Source organism: Canis aureus, chromosome 17, assembly GCF_053574225.1.
Source record: "Canis aureus isolate CA01 chromosome 17, VMU_Caureus_v.1.0, whole genome shotgun sequence".
Lineage (NCBI taxonomy): Eukaryota > Metazoa > Chordata > Mammalia > Carnivora > Canidae > Canis > Canis aureus.
The window spans coordinates 55037641-55065440 of NC_135627.1; the positions used below are offsets into that span (position 1 = coordinate 55037641).

The following is a 27800-nucleotide window of genomic DNA, read 5'->3' on the forward strand; positions in this document are numbered from 1 at the left end:
TGTGCTTCTACACCTAGACAAACCAACAAATCTCCACAAAATGACTACAAAAATATCAACCATAATAACGGTTCATGAACAGTAAGAATGCTACAAGCAACACTGCTGAATTTCAAAGCCAACGTTGTGCTGCAGGATTAACCAAAATGACCAACAGGGTAGGGTGGTGGAGACAGTTGTCCGACAAAGTGAACGCACCCAATGCAACTGAACTATACTTTTAAAAATGGTTAGGATGGCAAGTTTTACATTATGGGTAGTTTACCACAGTTTTAAAAGGGGGGGAGGGGCGAGAAGTAGGAAAGTTTTAATACACTTTTAAGACTAAAAAACCTAGACCCCTCTGTCATGAAAAACATACAAGCTACAGGGATAGAAGTCTAAGTCATGAAAGATACAGTAAGAACGTGCAATTGTTCACTGAATTAGCTACTAGAACTAAAGGGGGGAAGAAAGAAGATAGGCCATCAAAAGAAGAAATACAATTAGTTTTAACATGTTTACCTTCACTAATAACCAAAGGTTCATATTAAAACAAGATACTCTTTTCACCCACGAAATTAGAAAATTAGCAAAATTAGTAAAAGATAATGACCCGAGTACACGCATATATTGCTAGTGTAAATATAGTCAAGGCTCTCCTGAAAAGCAATTTGCCAGTATTTATTAGGCACCTCCAAAATGTTTGTACTCTTTTGCCCAGTAATTTCACATCTGTGAATTAACCCTAGGGAAACAATCCTAAATGCATAAAAAGATAAATGTACAAATATGAATGTTCATTAAAGCACCATTTATAAGGAAAGAATGAAAAAAATGAAATGTCTGGCAATGAAAATAAGTAAACTCTGATTCATCCACGTTTCTATATAGCAAGTAAAAATATTTCTGAAGAACCTGTGATAACATGGGAAAATGTTAAGAAATTATGGGAAGTTGAACATACCAGGTATAATTTCAAATATTTTCAAATATGAACAAAAACCTATACCTAGGATTTTTCACTGCTTTTCTACAGGTAAGCTTATGTCACTCTAATGGTTGCGAGAGAAACAAAGTTTACTTAGCAACAAATTAGTTCAAATTTACACTTGGGAGGGGAGAATAGGGCAAACTGTAAACTTCATAAAACACCCCCTTCTCCCCAGCTGTCTTATTTTCCACATTAAGTTCCTGGTACCCTAAGTACCTGGTATCCTGGTAATAAGAATAAGAGATCTTATTTCTTGATCTCTAACATCGAGCACATAATTAACTGATAGACAGTAGTTGCTCAGTATGACAACCTGAGAACACCTACCCATCTAAATGGTAGCATACAAAAATGTACACACGCACACTTTTTGTTTTTAAACAATCAGGAGCCAGTCAATCAAGCCAAAAATCTGGGGTTCTATGCAGTAGTATTTGACAAAAAAATAAGCTACCAACGATGTCTTTTTTTTTTTTTTCTAAATTCTAGAGAAAGTGGTAGAAATGATTTCATGACGAAGACAGATTTTAATTCAACTGCTGAAGGCCTGATAAGGTTTGGTTAGGTGAAAAGGCTAGATAGCAGTTAGAGGAACAAACTGCCCAATCAAAGGCCCTGGGAGTCTTCCCAGCCCTTATATGCTGAGGTTCCCAAAAGCTCTTTCTTCTTTCAGCTCTCAGCTCTTATTTTACATATGCTTCCTGGGCCATGCCTCTACTCTCATATCCTTGTTTATCAGCATTAGGATAACAGCTTCCAAATGAGTATCCTCCAATTTCAGAACTGTATCCCAATCTTGTGATGTGTTCACTGGCTCAAATGTGAATGTTCACTGGCCATCCTCTATTTGGATATTTGTTTCAAACTCAGCGTGCTTAAAAAAAAGTGACTTAGTCTTCCCTCTGAAAACCTGTTCCTCCTGTATTTTCTATTTCTGTGAAACAGAATCACTTTCTACCTAGAAAAACAAGTTATTCTTTTTTAAAAAAAAAAAAACAAGTTATTCTTAATTTATCCCTTGCCTACACCCACATCCATCAATTAACAAGACAGGAATTCCTAAGTCTATCTTAAATCAGTCTCTTCGTTCCTATCTCTAAAGCCTCTGCCCTAGTTAAGACCCACATTAGCTCTTGCCTACATCCTGAAATTGCCTCCTACTTGATTTTCTTGCCTACAGCTCTGTCTCATGGATCCTCCTTCAGAGATCAGCTTAAAAGTCACCTCGTCAGGCTGGTCTTCCCTGCTCCGCCAGGGCAGTTTAGGTTTAGCTATGACCCGCCACACCATGATCCCCTAACACTGCTCTAACAGGTCTGGAATGTTCTGTAATGGCTGTCTCCCCTATTAAGTCAGCTCCCACATGAGAGAGGGGACTGCCTCCCTCACCATTTTGCTTTGCTTCTTCTAGGGCTTAGTTAAAATGACTTAGTGTATAGGATCTAATATGTGACTGACAAATAAGGATGGCCTGGGCCCTGTATCTTCAAACATGAACGTTGTACACTTTCTCAAATGTATGTAGATGCTTTTTGTGATCAATACAGCACCAACTTCAATCTCACTATAAGAGAGATTGGCTTATGTCAATCATGATAGGCTTCTGTCATGTCTTTTCTTAGTTATATACAAAAATCACAAATATCTGTGACTTTTTTTGATGTTAAAAACAGATTTTCATACTTGAAAATACGAAGATAAATGGATTAGGAAGAAAGTAGCCTAATACAATAGAGTGAAATATTTAACAATAGAAAGCACTCCTGAAATAGTGTGAACTGACCAGAATAGAGATCAGCTTATACAACCTCGTGGTTCTTTTATTATTATTATTATTATTCAGAATTTGTATAAGCCATTGGAAATCCTAATAGCTAACAGACAAGACATATCCAGTGATAAGTCACCATAAGCAATACTAGTCAGTGCTATACTGAGCCATAGTAGGATATCAAATCTCCTTCACCTTCTAAATTTGCTCTCAAGTTAGCTACTTAAGGTCTTTGGGGAAGACAATTCAGAAGACTAGTTATGTAAGTACACATGAACAACCTCAGACACCAATGAAAAATAGTTTTCATAGATAAACCCAGACAGCCACACGATAACCTACACTAAACTCTAGCAGATGCAGTAGAAAAGTTTGGGAAGAGTTCCTTTCAACTTGTGGGTACCTACAGATAATTAAAAGTTTAGTAACTCGGGATCCCTGGGTGGCGCAGCGGTTTAGCGCCTGCCTTTGGCCCAGGGCGTGATCCTGGAGACCCGGGATCGAATCCCACGTCGGGCTCCCGGTGCATGGAGCCTGCTTCTCCCTCTGCCTGTGTCTCTGCCTCTCTCTCTCTCTCTCTCTGTGACTATCATAAATAAATAGTTTAAAAAAAATAAAATAAAAAATAAAAAATTAAAAAAAAAAAAGTTTAGTAACTCAACCAAGAAGGGAACTGAAACTAGAAAATGTTACCTTTTCTATTACCCATTTTTTCATTTATCACCCTCAAATTCAAACATTAAACCCATTTGGAGTATGCTCTGATCATCTGGAGAAAATATATTCAATTAAATGTTGTCAGAACAACAGGAGCTATCTAGAGAAAGGTAAAGTCAGATCTATCATTGAACCAAAATAAAATCCAAAGGAGTGGAAGATTCATATAGAAAAAAATGAAACCAATAGTCAAAAATATATACAATTTCTTAAATATATATAAATATAAAATAAAACAATTATATATATGTATAAAGAAACTGGAGTGTAGAAGTCTGACTCAAAATATTAGTCATAAAAGGAAACTTTGATTAATTTGATTCCATAAAAATAAAAAATCTCTACATGGCAACACACACACACACACACACACACACACACACATAAAAATCAAAAAACAAATGTCAAAACTGGGAAAAATACTGGCTAGTGCCTCTTATCACAAAAGCCTAACAACAAAAAAAACTCAATAGAAATGGGAAAAATATATGAACTGGTAGTACATGGAAAACAAATAAATAGGAAAAGCTTAAAGTTACTCATAAAAAATATGCAAATAAAAACTACTCTGAGATACAATTTTCACATATTTCTGAATAAAACAAATTCAACAGCATACTCTAATGACAAGGGAACAGGCACTTTTATCCTTTACTAGTGGGAGCATAAATTGGTACAAACCTCATATATAGCAATGTGACAATATTCCTCAAACTTAACTGCAAGTCTACTCTTGGGAATTTGACTTATGAATACACTTATGCAGATATGAAATGAGATATGTACAAGGCTACTCATCACGGTATTAGCAAAAGGCAACCTAAAATACATTAATTAGAGACTGGGTAAGTAAAATACGGTCTATCCATATAATGCAGTATTATGAAATTGTTAGAAAAAAGAATGAGGAAGTAGTCTATTTACTGTATGAAAAAAGGGACAAAACTGTATGGTGTGCTACCTTTTGCATACAATTTTAAAGTGAAAAAATTAAAAAAAATTTTAAAAATTAAAGTGAAAAAATAAATTCTGAATTGCTTAAATATGTATAATGTCTGACAGAACAATAAAGAATTTAATTAATCATGGCTGCCTACAGCTGGGTTAGGAAGGTAGCTACTACCAGGTGAATTTGGAACAGGGGTAATAGCAAAACTTTGCAATATGCACTAGTTATAAACCCATTAAAATTTTTAAAATAGCTTTTGGCAAGTGTGACATTGAAAGGCTTTAGCCTTGGGCAGCCCAGGTGGCTCAGCAGTTTAGCGTCGCCTTCAGCCTGGGGACCCAGGATCAAGTCCCACATTGGGCTCCCTGCATGGAGCCTGCTTCTCCCTCTACCTGTGTCTCTGCCTCTCTGTTTCTTGAATAAATAAAGTCTTTAAAAAAAAAAAAAAAAGGTTTCAGCCAGGCCAAGGACATCAGATCAATGTCATTGTCCTCGCCCAGCTGCCCCCCTAACCTTTCTCTGAAGCCCCTCAATAAAATGATTTGATCCTAAAAAAAAAAAAAAAAAAAAAAAAAAATCTTTTTAAACAAAACCTCTTCACTTCAAATAAGCAATAACTTCACAGAGGGGGGGAAAATAAAGATATCATTATGAATAAAATCCTCCACTTCAACGTATACTATTGCTGAGAGTAGATAAACACTTTCCGTGTAGCACTCTATAGGGCTTTGAAAGGAATGGCTGGAATCAAAAGTGAAGTTGATTTTAATATAAACCTGATCCCATTTCCAGAAGTAGTTTTCCAAATGTTTTAGCTAGCTGTGTTATCCCTAGAGTAATGTGTTACTTTACCTGCAGAGTATCAGCATCTATACCATTAAAAGAGTTTTCTTGTTGAACCTCACTAGTGTGCTTGGGAATCTGAGGGCACGAGAAATTGATGCTCAGTGATGAGAGGCACCCCCTCTTCCCATTTCCCCTGCACTGTGGGTGACCTCTCTCCAAATTCTGATGACTCTATTAAAAAAAAAAAAGAAGAAAAGAAAAGTCTCTTAATAGACTTAGTCTCTTAATAAAAGTTCCCAAATACTTGGATTCAGGCTCCAAATACCTGGTGATAGCTAATAGAAACTAGCTATATGGTAGCCAGTCGACATAAAAACCCAGGTCATCCTAACACATCAAACACATCTAGGCCATCTTCAAAACACACCCAGTGACTGCATTATGCCAGTAATGAAACATTCTTCCTTACTTATCATGAGAAAAAAATCAATATATCAATATTACAAGTGAAATACTATTTGATTTCTGTTAAATAGAGAAAAACGTAAAAAGGGACACTTTAAAGACAACCCATCAAAATATACACTAAGTAGAAATTATGAAAATCCAGGCACTTGAAATTTCTCCCCTCAAAGATAAGATCTTAAAATTCAAGTTTTCTCTATAATTCCCCTTCCTTCTCCCTCCTATTTCTGGCAACAGTGACACGATTAGCAGCAGCTTCTCAAAGGCAAACCTAAGACATTTCAGCCAAAGCAGGCTGATTACTACTAAAAATGAAGAAAGGGGTAGCGGTCATCTCCCCAGACCTATCCAGTTGTTAGTTACCCCTTTCTTCTTCCTGCCACCACCTGATTCCTTAACTCTAGAACATACCACCAATTCTAAAAAAGTAATCTAGAATTACAGCTATCTGAGATCCCTCTGGTCAGGGGATCAACAAAGTGTTTAGATATACATATATACGTGCATGTGCACATACCATGGGTATACACAAATACATGTATATGTATAATATACAAATACAATTTGATCCAGATTATATGTATGTACATGTATAATATATACACAACCCTTTCAATCATCAGCGGCTAACAACTGAAAAATGGAAGCTAATTTTCAAAACTTCTTTATTCATCTTGTGCTACAGCCCATTTCACAAACTAGCATTTATTTTCTTATACAGTGTGCACCTATCCATGACCATTACACCTAAAACATAGAACAGCAACATAACATCACAGTTAAAAAGAATTTAAAAAAAAAAAAGATTTTCTCCTAAAATATTAGTAAAAGTTGGAGAAAAATAACAGTATAAACTAGAAAATTTCCCAGAAGTTATTAGCCCCTATAATTTCTAAGACACATCAATAACAGAAAGTAATCATTAAATTTTCAAACTTAAATGTGTGGGGACATTACTTCTTTATCAAAACCTGAGCGTCTTAAAATATTTTCCAGCTTGATGGACTCTTTTTAAATGTCTACGATTAAATAAATGCCAAAAACATATCTGCATATTCAAAAGTTTTAATGAAAAAAGAAAAGTCCCCAGAAGAAAACGAACATACTGTTTCAAAGTGGAGGTAAACAAATTATATATGTTAAGTCACAAAGAGTATTTCTAATAAACAAATTGTCTCATCCTCCCTAGGAGGACAAAGTTAAAAACAGATTGCTTACTTTATTCATACGGCCCTATTTATACGATTTAGCTATCAAAGTATCATGGATGTAGGTTATTACTTTAATCAAACTTTGCTTTCATATTTATCTAAGATCTTATGAGGATTTTATTCAGAAAGCTCTATACCCTCGAAAATAAAAAAAAAAATTGAGGGAATTAAGGTGATGGAAAAATTGTTAATGGTTTCTTAAAACAATTTGTATGTTAAAATTTCTTTAACTTTCAAGAACTATGAAAGAAAAAGTTTTTTAACCATACTCTAAACCAGAAAATTTCAAAATAGGGTGTAAAAGATCATCTGTTTGGTGCAGGAATAAATATTTTTAAAAATTTTTTTAATCTTGAGACGTTAAGACGTTGCACTCTGCTGATAAATATGCAAACTGATACCGCATACTTAGGCCATCCCTGGGTCAGATGGTCTCTGTCAACTATAGTGTTCGAGGTGTGTTCCAGTCAAGGCTTCCCCACAGGCAGTGCCACAAAGGTATAGGAATTTCAGTAGCCACTCTTTTTTGTTGTTTTCCTTGTTTTAAATTCCACTGCAGTTTATAGGCATCTAAATTAAATGGGCTATTTTATATTGTTTTAACCAAAATACTCCATGCCAAATGGAGAACAGCTTTGAAATATTCCTGCAACGGAATACAGAATTAGGGATATTAATAATGTAAACACAAACACATAAAAGGAAAATGGTAGAGGTGAACACTTTTCCTGGCACGAACACCCTCATGAATTAACCACATGAGTTGATCGTGCTAATCAGATCTATGAAAAATGAACCTGCAAAACTACTAAGAATTCACTATGAAATAAAGATTTGTGTCTACTACCAAAACCAACACAGTCCTAAATATATACTGTGCTGATAATTTATGAGAATGTGTGTGCTATTAACATCTAAAACTTAAACTAAAGCCAGAACACAAAGACAAACGTCCTAATTTCTTAAAGACCTGTTTAAAGCCATGCAAAATTCAATCCAATTCTTTCAACATTTTCCAACACCCACTAAACAGTACTAGCAAATAAAGTTCTATCACAATGGAAAGATTTGCTATTCCTTCTACAGTAAAAATGGATAAATGATTTAAAAAAACCCCAGCAAAGTGACAAATTAAAATGCAATCCTTAATCAGTAAATATTGTCAAAAGAATTATAGTATAAATTGCTTAATATAGGAAGAAAGAAGTATTAGAGCAAATTATATAGTAGGAAAGGAAAGGAGTGGCTATAGGAGATAAAAGACACATATTCCACACGTCTCTGCCTATGATCCTTGCTAGGTTCTATTTCCAAAATAAACATTTTGTGTGTATATGTGAAGAATTCAAGGAAAGTTTTACTGGAGAACATGTAATCTCAACACCAAATTTCTTCTTATAAATTCTGCGTATAACTTCTGATAGAATAGCTGCCTTACCTAGAAAAGGGATTCTCAAAAAAAAAAAAAGGAGGGGGGGGATTCTCAGATAAATTTACAGAGACAGCAACTCAGGGGAAAATCACTCAACTAGTCATTCAGTCACGGGGAAGGTACTGCAGCAAAGAAGTAGAAATAAGAAGTGTGTGCTCAATGTTCCAGGATATCATCAATGCGCTTAATTCCTTTTCTTTTATTTTTTTAAGCCTTTAAAATAGAAGAATCATTAGGATAATGAGACAGGGAGTAGTTAAAAATTATTTTCCCTTCTACATTCTCTATTTATTGTAAAGAACTTAGGAGTTGTTAAATTTAAAAGATGGGCCATGGACTTGACTTTTACAAGAAAGACATGCAAAATTTGCTGACCTTTTCTGTAATGACAAATCAGAATCTTCAACACAATAAACACACCGAACCTGTTCCTTCAATGTAAAGTGAATGTTATTAGTAGTTCATGAAAGAGTAACTGCTTTTCTGGAGTACTTCCTATGTCAAAGGAATCTTAAAGATGGATGTTTTAGAACATCTTTATCATTTTGTAATTTGTACCGAAATGTTGAGAGTAATCATTAAAAAAAAAAAAAACCCTATCTCATCTGCACACTCAAAATGAGTACTTATATTAGGGGTGAGCTTAAAAAAAAAAGATTTATTGAAGTGAGCAATAAAAAGACAATTTATGTAACAAATTTAGTCCTTTTCCTATCAAGAAGCCAAAGTTAAATAGAAAATAAGATAATGACCAGAAGTGTAGCCAATAAATAGTACTCAATGTTTCACTGAAAAACTATAAGGTTAGAATTTACATATAAATATCTTCCTTCTTTGTAGAGGCTTCATATCAAAATTACATTTCCAAGAATGTAGAAGAGGTGATGGATCTTTTAGAATAACCTCTTCTCCATTACAGGTAACCTGACATTTTGAGTAGATTCAGTGAAAAGGGCAATCTAAATTTTGCCAACATTGATATACTACAGACCTACTAAGAAACTACACTATGGAAAGGTGAATACATTTAAATAAAAGTTTGGAATTTAGACTACTTAATTAGAAAATGTGCATAAAACGAGTCTTTATTCAGATTGTCCTGTATCAATCAACCAGCACAAAGAGTTCAGGGGACACAGAATGTGACTTCCAGACAGTGATTATTGGTTTTCATTCTTAATGCACTGAATTTTGCAGCTAAAATACCAAAGCTCTGGTTGATATGAAAAGTGGAAGTGGAGCTGCTAATCATTTTTTAAAAATCTGATAGCCATTACAAGGTTATTCTTCACTACTTTCCAAAGACAGTGCTGAAAAACCACAGTTCATTATTATTAAGCCACATTTTCCATGAAGAAAAGGCTTGACAGAAAATGTAAAGAATGCAAGCAACTTGGGGGAAAAAAAAGACTACATGCTTAAATTGTTTGAATAAAAATTACTTAAGAAAAAATTACTGAGTCCTTATAATTAAAACTTTACAAATTTCAGGACGCCTGGGTGCTTAAGAGATTGATCTGCCTTCAGATCAGGGCATGACCCCAGGTTCCGGGATTGATTCCCGCATCGGGCTCCTTGCAGGGAGCCTGCCTCTCTCCCTCCCTCTCGTGAATAAATCAATAAAATCTTAAAAAAAACTATACAAATTTTACAAAGTATTTAATAAGCTCTTTTATACAGATAGATTTTAGTCAGTGTGATAATAGAGACTGACTTCTAACTGGTAAGTAAATATGAAGATTCTTATCTGCTTTCAAAGGACTACTACAAATTTAATTAGGAAAATAAATGAAGTTCTATCTTTAGCAAAGGAACGTGTTTATACGTTTTTAAGATGCCAGAGATAATTAGTTCCCTGTTAATTCAAACATACACATTTTCTCAAAATAAACTTATCAGTACCTCGGCAAGAAGAAAAAGTTCTATACTTCAGTGAACTCTGCTCTACAAAATGACATGTGCTACCAATCTGACTGGATGGGAATCTTTGTTTTCCAGCAATATACTTTTGTACTACCCAATTTTGAGAATAAAAATGTACACTAAGCTCAAAGCTGCCACAGAGCTGTTCTAAAGAACGTTAGGCAATTCAGGCAAGAAAAACAAAAAGAGCTATAATGTACATTATTTCAAAACAATGACTCACAGTTAATGAGTATTTTAAGTGATTGCAAAAGGCTGAAGTGATTAGTTTATTCCAACTACCAAATGCCAGGCTGCCAGGAGTGTTTATTATTCAGATCCTAGGAAAACAGGCCCTAAAATTACAAAAAGGTTATTTGATACATTTTTTAAACTTTCCTTTGAAAACCATCCAGCATTAAATGGGAAACTGAGTCTTTCTATGCTAAACTATCTGATATGAAGAATAAATGGAGTCAAGGCAAAAATTTAATGTTATGGAAATGACCTTCTCAGTCCCCTAAATGAATGGTGCAGAGAATGTCCTGAAGTGAGGAATGAAAACAGAAATGCTGACAGTAGGTAATCTTTCTATAAAAAACAAAAGCATGAGAAAAAAAGAAAGGATAAATTAATGAAGAGCTAGACAAGCAAACAAGCAATGATTCACTACACATCCCCCTAAATTTAAAAATTCTTGTGATGTTCTTAAACTAAAATTATCACTAAATATCCCTTCCCAGATACGATCGTAAGTCAGAATCACTTGAGAGTTCAGAAAGTCATCAAACCTACACTTAAAGCAAAATCAAAACCAACTTGAATATTTATCTTCAAAGTTAGAAATAAATCTAATGTTTGTTTTGGAAGGCCTAAAACAGGAACCATTATTAAGTGCCATTATTTTCACACAGTATCAGAATCTAAAAATAGATTCCTGAACTTTTTTCTTAAATAACATTGCTTTTACCATCATAGAAAGGCAGGCAGCTGGGAGAAAATGTTACAGTTTAAGTTAATTCAGCTTTTATAGAAAATTCTTTCAATATTGCGGACTTATTTTGCACTGGATCACTTTTTTTTCTTTAGTAAAAGAAAAATAAAATTGGCACCTTAAGATGTCAATGGATATAAGCCTGTTACTGTGTTAAGCAAACAGGATCCTTGGCCTCTTAGGGCCTTTTAGCTAGAGGGAGAAATGGCACACAAAAAGGTAAAACCATGACTAAAAGCAACGATATAGTATGTTCACGGCACTGTGAAAGCAAAAGGATGCTGATCTAACATACCAGAGATCAGAGGAGGTGTTCCTCAGGTAAGGAAATGACCACGGAGCTGAGACATGAAGGATGAGAGAGGGAAAAAAAACACCACGTGGCCAAAGGTGCAACTGGAGAGAAAAGAAAGGACTTGGTCTTTTGGGGGTTTCCACAAATTTTAGTATTAGGGATTTTTGTCCCTATTCTTCCCATGGATCTTAAGAGCTATAGAAAACCAATTGAGTGTTTTAATTAAAGGGATAATATCATTAAATTTGTGTCTTGAGATATACACTTTGGCTGCATTGTGGAGGCTGAAATTCGATTAGCACAGGGTGTATACAAGGAAACCAATTAGAACTGTTATAGTCCAAGTTAGAAAATAATGGATTGAGCCAGAGTAGTGAAAACAGAGACACGGGTTGATGAGATAGTTTAGGCACAAAAATAAGACTAGATAATGGACTGGGGGTAATATTCACTAAAATGAAGAATGATATAAAGGAAGCCCAGATTTAAGGCAGGAAGATCATAAATTCCTAAAATACGTTTGCTCTTGGAGAACAAAGAGATGCCAAGGACGAATCTACAAAGTTGGACCCATGTTATTAAACTTAGTTCATCATTATAAAGGTACTGAATCTGCAGTGTGGATCCAGACACACAATGAAATGAAATCTGACCAAGGATTCTACCTTAGAAACCCCAACATATAAAAATAGTCTGCAAATGAGACTAAGAACCACCAAAAAGTTACAAGGAAATCAGAAGACCCACAGACAGAAAATGTCAAGAGAATGACATCAATCGTGTTCAACGCTGCTGACAAGGTAGGAAAACTGTCCGTCGGATTCAGTGACTAGGCCGTGATGACCTCAGTAGTATTATCTCAACAAAGTTATTAAGAGGTAGAAACAAGACTGGAGTAGGCTGAGAAGGGAGTGACATGGAAGGAATGAATGTTTTTTAAGTTTGTGTTTGGTTTGTGTAGGTAAGAGGAGGGAGGCAGTAGCTACTTTTTTTTTTTTAGTTGGAGAGACTTTAACATGTTTATACATATATGAGAAGGAACTAGTTGAGAGGAAGAAGGTAAATATGAAAAGAAGGGATAATAAAATGTTAGGAATCTAAGAAAGCAGAGGTGGTATGATGGAGGGCATAGGAAGGAGAGGGGCGCTACAAAAGGCATAATTTAGGTTTGCCATAGGGAGACCATAAAGTAGGAAGTGAGGGGTCTGTGGAGAGAGCTGCATGTTGCTCAATGTAAGTATATTCTAACGTCATAGAATTTTATTTAAACGAGGTCTTTATAGGATAACAGAAATAGCTTCATTGATTGCAGGATGGGGCACATAGTAAGTGTGCCACGTACTTTTTTTCATCCATTTTATCCTCAAAATCATTTTGAGGATATCATTTTATCCTCAATATCCTTAATATTAAATTTATTATAGCTCCTTCACACATGGGGAAACTAAGGCACAGGCAAGTTAAGTGATCTGCCAAGGGAAATGGCAGCACTGGGTATTCAAAAGCAAACCTTGACTCTAGAGCCAATGCTCAATCATTATGACATCTGAGCTCATCATGGGCTTGACACTGCCCCTACACACCTATACTGTCCCTTCAAAATGATGGGTTCTCCTGACACTTAAGATCCTAAGTCTGTGATTGCTAGGAAGAGAGTTATATAGACCCTCACATTAGCAAATAATAAAAATATAAATTAATGGCTAAAGATCCTCTCAGCAATAAGACTTCATAAACTGAATCATGTGATCACTAGTTCACACTAGTGAGAAAGAATCCCAAAGATTTTTATTTAATCCTTCATCTCTTATTTTCTGGGACTACAACAACTGTCCAATAGCACTAATGTGGCACTGCAATTCATCTACATATATGTGGATCTCCCTCACTAGATCTGGGCATTTCAAAGGCTGCCCATGTCTTCTGCATTAAAATGTGTTCAGTGCCTCTTCTGTGGCAACAACTGTGCCAGGTGCTAAAAACAGCATAGACAGCCGTGATCTCTGCTTGTATGAAGTCAGGCAATGAACAATATATGCTTTCAAATTGAGAAAAAACACTAGAGAGAAATCAGGAGAACAGAGAATGACTAGCAAAATAAAGAATTGGATGTTTACAATATACTAACTAGAGAAGGCATCGCTGAAAACATTTAAACTGAGACCTAAAAGTGGGGAAAGAGTCCATTATTAATTATGAATCCCCTAAGATAGGGGATAAATAAATACTTCAGAGGCTAAATAAGCCCACGGTTGTCTGCAGAGTAGAAGCAAGGGTAAAATTGAGGAAAAGTCAGGGCAAGATCACTCAGGGCCTAACAGGCCATGATAAAGAATTTGGATATTATTGTTTTTAAAAGAAAGCAATTAGTATTAAGCAGAAAATAGACAAGATTTTATTTATGCCTTAAAACTGTAATAAGTCATATTCTGTGAAGAACGCAAAGGTCAAGAGATAAAGCGAGAAGACCAGTAAGGGCCACTGTTCAGGCAAGAGGGGATGGTGGCTTGGAGGAGATAGATGGAATTGGTTAACATGTGGACAAAGTTTGAGAGAGACTCAGGAGGTAAGTCTGACCTTCAAAAAAGGAGCAAAAGCAATTCAAAGGAGAAAAGATAGTCTTTTTTAAAAAATGGTACTAAAACAACTGGGCATCCACATACAAAAAAAAAAAGTTTTTCAAAAAAGTGAATCCAAAACTTATCATAGTTCTAAACGTAAAACTCAAAACTCTAAAACAGGGATGCCTGGGTGGCTCAGCGGTTGAGCATCTGCCTTGAGCTCAGGGCATGATCCCAGGGTCCAGGGATCAAGTCCCACATCAGGATCCTTGCAGGGAACCTGCTTCTCCTTCTGCCTATGTCTCTTGCTTCTTTCTCTGTGTCTCTCATGAATAAATAGAAAAAAAGAAAAGAAAGAAAAGAAAAGAAAAGAAAAGAAAAGAAAAGAAAAGAAAAGAAAAGAAAAGAAAAGAAAAGAAAAGAAAAGAAAAGAAAAGAAAAGAAAAGAAAAGAAAGAAAAATAAAACCTCCACAACATAACACAGAAGATCTAAGCAACCATGGGTTTCGCAGTAAGTTTTTGGATACAGCACCAAATGTATGATCCACAAAAGAAAAAAACTGATGGAAAAAACTGCTGCTTTGCAAGAGACACTGTTAAGAGAATGAAGACAAGCCATATAATGATATACAATATTTGTATATCAAAGATGATATACAAATGGATAAGCAGCTTATGAAAAGATGCTTGGTATCATATCACCACGGAATTAATTGCAAATTAAAACGATACCACATGGGATCCCTGGGTGGTGCAGCGGTTTAGCGCCTGCCTTTGGCCCAGGGCGCGATCCTGGAGACCTGGGATCGAGTCCCACGTCGGGCTCCCGGTGCATGGAGCCTGCTTCTCCCTCTGCCTGTGTCTCTGCCTCTCTTTCTCTCTCTGTGTGACTATCATAAATAAATAAAAATTTAAAAAAATAAAAAATAAAAAAAAAAAATAAAACGATACCACCATACACCTATGAGAGTAGCTACAATCCAAAACACCAACAACACAAAACACTGACGAAGATGTGGAATAACAAGAACTCTTTTGTTGACCACTGGTGAGAATGCAAAATGGTTCAGCTACTGCGGAAGGCAGTTTGGTGGTTTCTTACAAGGCTAGGCATAGGCTTACCATTAGATCCAACAACCACACTACTTGATATTTTTTCCAAAGGGGCTGAAAACTTACGTCCACAAAAAAATTTGCACATGAATGTTCGTTCACAGCACTTCACCCCAAAGTGCCAAAAATTGGAAGTAACCAATATGCACTTCAATAGGTGAATAAACTGGTAGATCTAGACAGTGATAAAAAGGAAGAGGCTATATATAAAGTCACAGAAAGACAAGGAGAATGAACATTAACTGCATATTGCAAAATTAAGAAGCCACTAGAAAAGACTACTTACTGTATGACATTTGGAGAAGGCAAAACTACCGGCAAAGGAAAGATCAGTAATTGCCAGGGATTGGAATAGTGAAGGAGGAGAAGGTGGTACAAAAACTATTTTTAAGGGGTAAAAAAAAAAAAAAAAAAAGCATTTTTAAGAGCAGTGGAATTCCTATGGGTATCATAAGATACCCAAATGGTGGGTATGGGCCATTACGCATTTAGCAAAACCCACACAGTTAGTGAATCCTAATGTAAACTTAAGGTATCAAAATTGGTTCAGTTGCAAGAAATGTTAAAAATAAATCCAAGATATTAGTAGGGAAAGAGGGAGGGGGAATCAATATAACTCTCTGTACCCTTTGGTCAATTTTTCTGTAAACTTAAAACTGCTGTAAATAGGGGCACCTAGCTGGCTTGGTCTGTAGAACATATGACTCTTGATTACAGCATTGTGAGTTTGAGCCCCACATGTGGTACAGAATTTACTTAAAATTTAAAAAAATAATTAAAAAAACTGCTGTAAATAAATTAAGTTTACAAAGTCAAAAGCAAACAAAGGGACTAACAAAAATGAGGAGACAGTATTTGGGAGATGAGGACGAGATCACTTCATGGTTTTTCATATAATGAGATAAACAGTGGTGCTCCCCTGAGGTAAGGAAGACTAGGAGAAAAATAGTACAGGATTGGGCATTTTAACTTTTTAATTATACAAGTGAGTATCAAGACTGGAGCTTTGAGAGGGGCTGGGGGTAAGGGGAGATAAAAATTGGGGCAGAGGTAACAAAATTATTAAGCCATCTAATATGGATAAGATTATCTAGCATAGGGGCGCCTGACTGGCTCAGTCAGAAGACTGTGCAATTCTTGATCTTGAAGCTGTGAGTTCAAGCCCCATGTTGGGTGTAGAGATTAAATCAATCAATCAATCAATTATCTAAGTGTAAAGGGAGAAGAGGTTAAGGGAAAAGCTCAAGGACAGAGCACTGAACTACTTTCCATAGTTGGATGAAAGAGTAAGACCAGCAACAACAACTAAAAACTAAATGCATGGAGGAAAACCAAAAATATATGCTGCTATAGAAGTCAAGAAAAGGGCATTTCAGAAGGTAGAAATGTTCAATTATGCTGAATTCTGTTAAAAGATCAAATAAAAAGGCAGTGGTTTGGCAACAGCAAGGACTGAGTGACTTTGGCAAGAGCAGTCATAGTGGTATTAGATGCCAAAAGTCAGATTGGAATGGATTGAAAGAAACATAAAATTTGAGAAACTGTAACATTATGAGTAGACAATAAAAGCGAACAGAGATTACAGAAGACAGAGGGTAGGGAAAGAATCAAAGTTTCTTTTCTAAAGATGATAAATGACTACATAACCAAACATATTACTGATCTAGTAAAGAGGGAGATCTGCTCATAAAAAGAGAAAATACTAAAGCCAAAGTCCTTGACAAGATACAAGAGATATATCCAGGATCTACAAGACAATGAAAAAAGCAAAAGACTTTAAAAAGAGCTATACAAGGGTAGAAGCATCTTAATTACCACCAGTGTTTGGAAGATGCATGAAATTTAGTAAGTAGATGCTAAATAGGACTAAATAAACCAAATTAAATAACCATAATGGCTTAGAAGTCCCCTAATAAAACACCATTACTTGTGTAAGGACTCAAACCAAATTGAAGGCAAATTCGAATATTTAAAAATGCTCAGTGACTCTCAGTCTCCAGTCCAGCAAGTAAAAGTTGTCACTTCTGAGCACACAACAAGAAAAAAGCTAAAGTAAAAATCAACAACACTCTCCTTCCACCCATGAGAGAGAACTGAGGTCACAGGACCAACGGTCAGCTCCAAAAGTGGAGAATGCAAATATAACAGCAGCAGCAGTATACCTGGTGGTATACTAGGAGAAACCACTGCTGCAGCCAGTTGGGTAGAAAAACGTACAAGGAATTGACTGCTAGAGACAGAGAGCACATAAATTTAAGAGATTAAGAACTCCTGGGAGGGACACCCGGGTGGCTCAGCAGTTTGGCGCCTGCCTTCGGCCCAGGGTGTGATCCTGGAGACCCGGGATCGAGTCCCATGTCGGGCTCCCTGCATGGAGCCTGCTTCTCCCTCTGCCTCCCTCTCTCTCTCTCTCTCTCTCTCTGTCTGTGTCTCTTCTCTGCCTCTCTCTCTGTAGCTCTCATTAAATAAATAAAATCTTAAAAAAAAAAAAAAAAAAAACTCCTGGGAAATCAACCTTATGGGGCCTCTTATATTTTCATGAATTTTATCTCCATAAGCCCTAAGCCCCATCAGGTTAGCAGGGTGAAGAACAGAGAAAAATCTCTTCTACTTCTGGAAGCAGGAGAAGGAAAAGTAACCCTTTTGAAATATACCCAGAGCATATGGTTCTCCTTAACAAAGGGCTGCCCACAAGGAATATTATTTTACCAAAGCCTAACAAAATGGATAAAGGGAAGTATCCAAATCAGACCCTTTCTACCTTTCGTATATCATAAGGGGAAAGAAGGGCACTTGCGAAGGTGAAAGCCAACAGTAGAGTCCACTAAAAGACTGAGACCTAAAGATAGGACCACAAAGCACTTCCACATCCACACCCTACCCATTACATCAATAGGGAATTCCTAGAAGAATGGCAAAGCTCAGATTCCATTTATAAAGGAATCTCTAAGAAATCCCAAAGAAAACAGATTGGTCAAAAAAAAATTCCGCATTAGAGGGAATTTCAGCTTTTGACACATATAGGTAGAACAAACAGTAAACAGACTAACACCTAGCCAGATCAACATAAAACCTCACTATAGACCTATTTGCCCAAGTTCCTTTTCCAATACAGCACGTCTAGCACTTAACAAAAAAATAATAAGGCACCCTAAAAGATTTAAAACACACACAAAAAAAATCTGAATATACAAAGCAAGCATCAGAACCAGATTCAGATATGGAAGATATGTTTGAACTACTAGACCAACAATTTCAAACAACTACTAATACAGTAAATGCTCTAATGGAAGAGGAGGATAAAATGCAGAAACAGATGGGTAATGCAACTCTAAGAATCAAAAGGAAATGCTAGGATTCAAAAAACAAAGTCAGAAATAAAAAATGCACTTCATGGGCTCATAAGCTGACTGCACACGGCCTAAGAATTAGTGAGCTAAAAGACGTAGCAACAGAATCTTCCTACGCTGAAAAAAGAAGGAGAAAAAGGAATATCCAAAAGCCATGGGACAATTTAAAAAGATGCAACATATGCACAATGGGAATACCAGGAGGAGAAGAGAAAAAGGAACTAAAGAATTATTTGAAAAAGTAATGGCTAAGAATTTTTCAAAATTTGTAACAGACACTAACAGCACAGATCCAGTAAGCTCAGAGAACATGACATAGGATAAAACCAAAATATCTATACTTAGGCATATCATATTCAAACTGTAGAAAATCAAAGACAAAGGAAAAATCTTCAAAGAACCAGAGGTAGGAGTAAGGGAGAGGAAACCTGACCTACAGAGGAATAAGGATAAGAATTAGATCAGGTATTTGTTTTTTTTAATTATACAAGCAAGAAGACAGAGTATTTAAAGTGTTGAGACAGGAGAAAAAAAAAAAAAACCCTACCCATCTAGAAATCTGTATATAGCAAAGGTATCCTTCAAAATTAAGAAGAAAATTTTTCGCACAAAAATGGAGGGAATTTGTCACCAGTGGACCTGCTTTGAAAGAAATTCTAAAATAAGTTCTCCAGAGGAAAGAGATTATACAGGTCATGGGTCTACACAATTTCCTTTTGGAAGAGCATCAGAGAAGTAATTTCAAAAGGCAAAACAAAACCTCTTATTTTTAAGACTCTAAATTGATATAACAATTTGTTCAAAATGACAGCAACAATATTTTGTTGATTATAGCTTATAGAAAAGTGAAATAAAGGGCAGCGATCTTATAAAAGATGGGCAGGAAAAAAGCAAGAATATTCTATTATAAGATACCCACTCTACTCATGAAGTGGTGTGTATTATTTTAAGGTAGATTAGTTATAAATGTATATAGCAAACTCTAAGGCAATAACTAAAAAACATTAAAAGTTTGTTGAGAGAAAATGGAATATACTCAATATCAGAAAAACTTAAAAAGGAGGAAAAGATATAAATTTTAAACATTTTATTTAATCATGAGAGACACAGAGAGAGAGAGGCAGGCAGAGAGGCAGAGACACAGGCAGAGGGAGAAGCAGGCCCCATGCAGGAAGCCCGACGTGGGACTTGATCCCAGGTCTCCAGGATCAGGCCCTGGGCTGAAGGCAGCGCTAAACCGCTGAGCCACCTTTATTTAAAATGTTGTTTTAAAAGAACAAAGGCAATGAAAAAGTTATAAACATATTAATCCAACTATATCAATAATTGCTTTAAATGTAAATGGCTGAAATATTATCAATTAAAAGACAAACACTACCAAGTGGATAAAAAAAAGACCCATTTTAAAAAATAAAGATATATGTAGATTAAGGGGGTCTATAAGAAACACACTTTAAATATAAAGATATATGTAGATTAAATGTGAAAAGATGAAGATATTATGCCATGATAACACTAATCAAAATAAAGCTAGAATAGCTTCATTAATTTCAGGAAATGCAGACTTCAGAACAAGAAAAAGTTACCAGGAATAAAGAGTCATTACCTAATGAAAGGATCAATTCTCCATGAGAACATAACAAGCCTTAACACACAATGGCCTAACAATAGGCATCAACATACATGAGGCAAAAACTGATAGAACCAAAATTAAAAACTGGTTAGTCTATCCACTATTATACTTAAAGACTTCAACACTGTTCTATCCTCATCAGTAACTGCAGATCCAGGAGGTAGAGAATCAGTAAGGACACAGTTGAACCGAACAGCATCAATGAACTAGACCTAAGTGACACCTGAAAAATACTTCATCCAACAAAATATGCCCTTTCATGCTCACATGGAACACTCACCATAAAACACATCACAAAAAATATGAAAGGATAGAAACAACATTGAGAATGCTCTCAAACCACAGTGGAATTAAACTAAAGGTCAATAACAAATATTCACAGGTAGATGAAAATCCCAAGATACATGGAGATTAAACAACATACTTCAAAATAACACACTGGTGTAAAAAAAAAAAATCCTCAAGAGAAATTTTAAAATATTTAGAACTACAAGATGAAAATACAATTTATCAGAATACTGGGATAGTGCAAAAACAATGCTTAGAAAGAAGAGCAATATAAACCTAAGGCAAGTAGAAGAAATAAAAATTAGAACAGAAATCGATGAGATGGAAAACTCTAAAATACAGAAAAAAAAAAAAAAAAGTAAAAAAACCTGGCTATTTTATCAGTAAGATTGATAAATCTCTGGCCAGGCTAACAAGTGGAAAAGAAGAAACAACTAATATTACAAATGAAAGAGGGGCCATTACAGCCAGTCCTTTGGATATTAAAAGCTATTAAGGAGTATTATGAATAACCCTATCACTACAAATTTGAAAACTTGAGATGAAATAATTCCATAAAAGATACACTCTATCAAAACTTACACAAGAAACAAACTGAATAGGGTTATCTGTATTAAAGAAATAGAATCAGCAGTTAATAGCCTTCACAAGAAGAAAGCACCAAGCTCAGATGGCTTCACTGGTGAACACTAGCAAATATTTAAGGAAATGATACTAACTTTCTGCAATCTCTTTCAGAAAGAAGAAATAAAGGGAATAATTCCTCACTCTACGAGGCAAATCTAGTATCAAAATCAGACACAGACATTACAAGAAAGGAAAATTACAGATCAGTAGCTCTCATGAACACAAAAATATTTAGCAAAACCCAAATTGTATTTGACACAAAAGTAAATCCTAATGATGTCTATCAATATTAGTTCATTAATTGCAAAAAATGTGCAACCCAGAAGTGAGAGGTTAAGAACAAAGTAAAATATGAGAGGGAAAATAGGGTATATGATTGGGGGTTGCGGGGGCCTCTCTGTACTTTCTGGTCAATTTTCCCGTAAAACTAAAATATTTCCTGTAAATAAAATAAGTAAAAATAAAATAAACTCTTTTTTAAAAAGAGTGGATTTTAAAAATTGCATACTAAGAAAATATCCCTTTTATCTACATTAAACACTGAGGTTCTATAAAATACGTTCCTGAGAACATGCATTCTTTTTGGCAAAGATATTTAGCAATCAAAGGTGCAATAAAGTTCTATTTTGACAGGTCTTTCAAATGCCATCTTTGTTGCTTACTGATTATGTGCCCTTGGGCAGATTCTGAAACCTCTGGGCTTCAGTAACTTTGGGTGTAAAATGAAAAAGGTCACCTTTCTCACAGGTCTGCTAGGTTACATTAGGTAAATACATATAAAGCACCTGGCCAAAGCTGCACAGAGCAGGCATGTGTTTGTTCTTTTCTCCCTCATTTGCCCTAAAATTCTAACTCAAGAAGGATAATATGCCCTCTTTCAAACAGGTATTTCTCAAACAAAGGTAAACCTGTAGTACCCAGAGAGGCCCATGCAACCATTAAACAAACACCTTGTGTCTTACAGGAGCTCAATTTAAAAATTTGGGCGAAAAAAGCTAATTATTTCATTGTAATTTAAAATGTTGGTATGCTAAAACATCGCTATAGTATTAGCACTTGTATTTCAAAACTATGCTGATTTCATTAGAACGTAGGCCACATTCTCAGATTTCCAGGGCTGCTACTTCATCTTCTGCTGTTTGGGACACATCCCAAACCTTTCCACTGAGGTAGCCTTTGGTTTCTAATTTTAATTACGTTACTAAACACAAGTTGATTTTCTTCTCATTGTCAGTCCCGTGTCAACAGTTTAGCTCCAAAGGGCCTGGTTACCCTTAAATTAGCAAGAATCACCTGAAAAATAACATTTTTCACATTATGCAAGTCATTTAAAATGGAATGTATAGTTAATCTCAGCCAGAACTAAGCAAGCAAAGAATGGAAGACTGTACATTTTAAACTAGGACTCCTCAAGGCCTTAGCTACTATTTTTTTTTCCCACTCAACTGTACACACTTGCCAGTACATGAAGACTAACTACTAGCCTAATTTTTAGATACAAAATATTTTGCATATCACTACAGAATTTTTGTGTATAAAATTAAGCACCTTACTGGATAGGTAAGGATAAACAAAGTGACAGGGGTATTCTAAGGCCAAACAGGTGGAACACACCTGTCATGTGTTGGCTCGGTGTCACACATTGAGAACAATGATAAACTGAAGCATGTTCAGAAATTTAAAAAAAAAAAAAAAAAAAGACTTTTACGGAGTTCAAAACAAAGTTACATGAGTAAGAGCAATAAAATGGAGGTGCTTGATCTATTTAAAAATAAGCGCAACAAAACACGCTTGAAATTAATGGTGTAAAACAGCCATCTTACAACACCGGAAGGCTGTCATATTTGAAGGAAATCAACCTATGTTGTCCAGAACTAGGATCAACATGAGAAGGCAGCAGCTTGTGGTCAGGAGACCCGAGTCCTACAGTTGTTTATCAACTGCGTGATATCAGATATACAGGAGATATCCTTGCATGTTCATTACTTTGTATAAAACAAGGATGCTAACTAGACAAGGTCTATGGTAGTTAAAAAAAAAAAATAGGACACGGAAGCAAATATGGATCAACTTCACACCATTAGAGTATCCTAAATATGGGGTCATCTACCTCATGAAGTAGTGAGTTGTATCTCTAGTTTACACACCAACACAATCTTTTGCGCTACCATAAAGGTGAAAATGGAATAGTGAACTATTTTAACTGAACACCAATGTCCACAAGCTAGTATTCTTATAATAAGAATTAAAAGATAGGATAAAAGATTATTATGATTTCTATGGTACCATCTATTGAATAAACTATACTCGTATTTCTAGGGGGAAATAAACCTAAATCATTTTTCTAGATCATTTGTATTGGATATTGAATTTTCCTTTGTTTCTAGATGTACTAAATAGTATATGCTAACACTTTTACTCTGTGAACCTACTTAATATTCCTCAGAGAAGAGTAGCATGTTTTTCTCTAAATGATTTTACATGCTAGCCAACATTATTATTTTTTAAGCCTTATGTAACAAATTCCCCTAAGTTGCAGCATAAATGCATACTTTTAAAACTCAAAATTTCTTAAACCAAGATAAAAATTATTCAGTACAACTGTTTTCTAGTTCTAGATAGCACTTAAGAAAAACAGGCAAAATGAAGCCAGACAATAATCTCATGGAATATGTACTCCACTTTCCATACAAATTGTAATATTTTAATAGTGCTCAGAGCTTAAGAAATACTAAATTAAAAGTGGATGATAACACTAAGAGAGAGTGCACAGATAAAAGATGCCCTGACACATAGGAGGCTAAGTATACCAAAGAAACAATATCTGGGTGGGTATATGTTATCTAAATGCATTCCAAAGTCCTACAAAAACAAATCTGTGATTTATCTTTTTCTCTTCTCTGGCAGAGACGTTTTTAGAAAAATTATTTTCCTAATTCTACACCTGTCTCAAAATCCAAGGATATCTGTTGTAGTTTACCATCAGACATTTCATTGAACACATTTTTTAACATTTTTCTACCTATGCCATATCTTACCTCGAGTAGAGATCCCTTTTGATCATAATTCCTGAAAATTCCGAAGCATACTTTGAAGTTCCCTAACATTTTTAATGCAGTGATCTAATTACCTTGATGATATTAGTGGAAATAATTTTAGAGCACCTATGTGCTTATTTTTGAAAACAAAAATCTTTCACATTTTAGGACTATATTAATATGCAATCTTTTTAACAGGAAGTAAAAATACCTGAATGAAAAGAAAGCAAAAAATTGCTTAGGATGTCTAAGCACTGACATTTTACCCAATTATTTCAATATAGCAAAGCAAAATAAGAATAAGATGTGAGCTCATATTTACAAAAAACTGTAAGGTCAGTTCTTTGTCAGCCACACTGTTTATATGACATTTACTTTTTTTTAAACAAAAGCTATTTTGTCTCCTCACTAAAGAACAAAACAAAATTTTATACTATAGTTAATCCAATGAATGATGGTGAAACAATAAGCCTATGTTCTCATACCTCAAAGATATAAAGGTAAGCCATGTTTAACATTCTGTAATGTTTTTATTTTGAAGACAAATGTAGGAAGAGTCCACATAATAAAAATTAAAGTATATAAAACTCTCATTTCACCATTATTTTTACATTATGATCGAAGTTTCTAGTACAAAATTTTTATTCAACACCCCACACCCCAGTCTTTTAGGCACGTATAGTTAAAGCTTATAAAATTTTTTAATTCAAGTAAAAAATATAGCCTTCCATTGAAATAGGTCTGTGAATCTTTTAATGGCTTTAATTCTAAAACCAAAATCTTATCCACAGAATCTTAACTTCTTTTCCAAACTTACCAGAGTAATAAGGCCAAGAATTTCAGCTTCCTGCTATCCCCCAAACAGTAACTATTCTATATCAGAATTTCCTTTTTATTTTTTCAGAGTGTAATTTCCTTGGGAAGCCAAACTGTTTCATTTTAATCCACAAGTTGTCATTAATCCAACTTTTATTTCTTGTCTAGGACCCCATTCCAACATTGATTTTTAATTTTTGGAGTCCACTTCTTAATCAAAAGGAAAATCCCTCTTGCTTCTAGAAAACTACATAGAAAAGGTAAATTGTTCCAGTGGCTTCAATTAAGTTTATGTAGCTATAATCATAAAAACTAAGCTTTATCCTTTTCCATGTTGTCTTGATAAAGTTAAAAGCAAGAGACTCTTAAAATTTCTCCTATGATTATCAGTTCAAACAGAACATTAAAATATAAAATATTTTTTGTCTCCTGTTAACAGCTCTAGTGAATTGGGTAGTTTTCCAATCGGCCATTATTTCCAAATGCTTTTTTTTTTTTTCCTAAGGCGAGGATTTGTCTTTTATATGCTATTTTGTAACGGGTTTTACCTTTCCGTTTATATTTTGATCAATCTCACTTTAAAAGATTTGACCATGTTTATTCCTGATATTTACAATATTTGCTCGAGAGTTTTAATGGTTTGCAAAATGGACACACCAAAATGGCATCTAAAAAAAAAAAAAAGAAACCAACCCCCTTCTGGAAACAAAGATGAAGCTAATCAGGAAAATGGGAAAAAAGACTAAATAAATAGATTACCTATTTCATACATTTGGCACTGGGTGACCCAATGAATAATCATTTTAATTTAACAGTTTTTTAAAAATTTTTTCAAAAAAGATTAACATACACAAGAATAGGATATATATTCAGAAATACTTAGAGGATGACACATAAAATTAAAATACACTTAAAAATATTGTTTTCATTGTCTACTCCTGAAACAAAATAAGCCATTTATCAGTAAGTGCATTTTTTTCATGGAGAAAATATTTATTAGTTTTCAAATGATCACATAATACAAATATTACACAATTAGTCATTCTAGGAAAAAAATTAGCTTATACTAATAATCATAAAATAAACACTGAAAAATATAGAATTGCATAGTGACACGAAATATAAAAAAATCTGAAAGGAAAATGTATCAAAATAAAAGTTTAAATAAACAAATCAGTTCACATTAATATACAAAAAGTTTCACTTTTAAATAGCTTTTAGTGGCATGAGGTAAATGGAAATGCACTTACATTTCTTTTGCACACTTTAAGGAACAGAGCTAAAATTTAATCAAAGCATGAGGTTAAGAGATTAAATCACTTTTCATCTTTAAAGCTGAAACAAAAGGCTTATAATCGCACAGGCCATAAACTGGTTGGTACTGTGGTTCAAAGAGTTCAACTTAATTTCCAAGCAAATTTCACTTTCATTTCCCCTGAGTTCTTTCTAAAATGGTGGGTATTTTTAAATTTGTGTGTTTGTAAAGACTGTCTTATTCATATTTAACAGCAACAAATCAAGTTAAAAAGCTGTAATCATTTATGGGAATTCAGAGCTCCCTACGGAAATTTTAGTTCAAATTGATCTTTTAAACTTTTAAGTACTATACAAAAATTTATAATTAATGAGGCAAAAAACAGGTCTCATGGAAAGAAAGACTAAAGGCCAAGTTATAACTTAGTAAATGTGGTTCCTAAGACCTTCAAGATTCCTAAAACATTTTAGATGCTCCCATATTAAGGATTCTAGAATTTCTATTCCAAAAAACTATACCAAATAAAACAAACTGGCAGCATCAAATAACTTTCAAAAACTTCCTTAATAGCTTTTGACTGACTATTTAATAGATACCAAAGAGAAAAATAGAAACATTTTGATAACTACTTCCATTTGGGTAACTATTTTGCAACACTTATTCACATGTAGAGGCTTATTCTAATACTACTAATAGCCTTTGCTCTTATAAAACACTTCTTCGTTTCAGTATCATTCAAACTTCAAGGCAGAACAATACCTCAAATTTAACAGATATTTACTACTTTAGAAGACCGACCAACCTATTTGATCTCAAAAGATGTCTTTATACTGGTATCTTTGTTGATTTGACAAATAAGAATTAAGGCTCAAGACCAGAAAAAGATAAGCCTGAAAGAGTGTATCCTAACACTAAACATAATTTGGGAATAATTAAGTTCACCTTTTGTTTACTAGCTCTTTTCAGTGTCAGGCAACAAAAAACAGTTTGAGAAGTCTTTGGGATCTCCTATACTACTAAAAAAAAACGGGGGCGGGGGGTTGCCTGCTTCATTAAGGTGATTTTTCAATCCCACAAATCTTTTAAGTGAAACAGAGAGCTGCTTTTAAAAGAAAGGAGTCTCTCATATTTCCTCTATTTCAGTCTTCTGAATAGAAAGGAATGTTTGCATGGCCATGTAAAACTCCAATCTGAAAAAATTATTTCATTATTTGAGCCTTTCCGTTTCCAGACCAAGAGTACACCAGAGTAAATCTTAAAGTTTATAAATGACAAGAACAGGTGGCTCTCTCATCCTTGTGTCTTCTAGATATATTGCGTGGCTCCGTTCACCACTGCCTTCCAAACTGCAGGTGCTGCATGTGTGACAGATATCATCCATGAAGGCTCTGCTAGAAGAGTTCCTTTTGCTGAAGAAGTATGATGTTTACCAGTTGAAAGAAATCTGGGCAATTAGAGAACAAATAAACCGGTCTCCCATTATCAAGATACCTGGAGTCACAGAAGGAATCCACCAAGGAAAAATGAAAACTTGCCAAAGACACCAAAGTTCACGTTCTACCCACTGTAGATGATAAGAACTTCCTGGAATCAAATCCTACCCTTGGCATCAAAGAAACTAAG

The 27800-nt window shown here is 34.8% G+C and overlaps 1 protein-coding gene across 7 annotated transcripts in view; it reads right to left on the reverse strand.

Annotated features, from left to right (window-relative positions):
- TSC22D1 (TSC22 domain family member 1) overlaps nt 1-27800 on the reverse strand; it is a 131099-nt gene that overhangs the window by 70337 nt on the left and 32962 nt on the right. For 2 of the 7 annotated variants that reach the window (XR_013355977.1, XM_077855595.1), the window contains exon 3: nt 25350-27621. The exons of 3 other annotated variants lie outside the window; for them this stretch is intronic. Coding sequence is in view for 2 of the 4 variants with exons in the window: in XM_077855595.1 (XP_077711721.1) it covers nt 27604-27621 (18 nt within the window). In the remaining 2 variants the exon portion in view is untranslated. Of the gene's footprint in view, nt 1-25349; nt 27669-27800 lie in introns of those variants that run through there. 2 more of the 7 variants (XR_013355978.1, XM_077855597.1) reach the window with 1 other exon arrangement.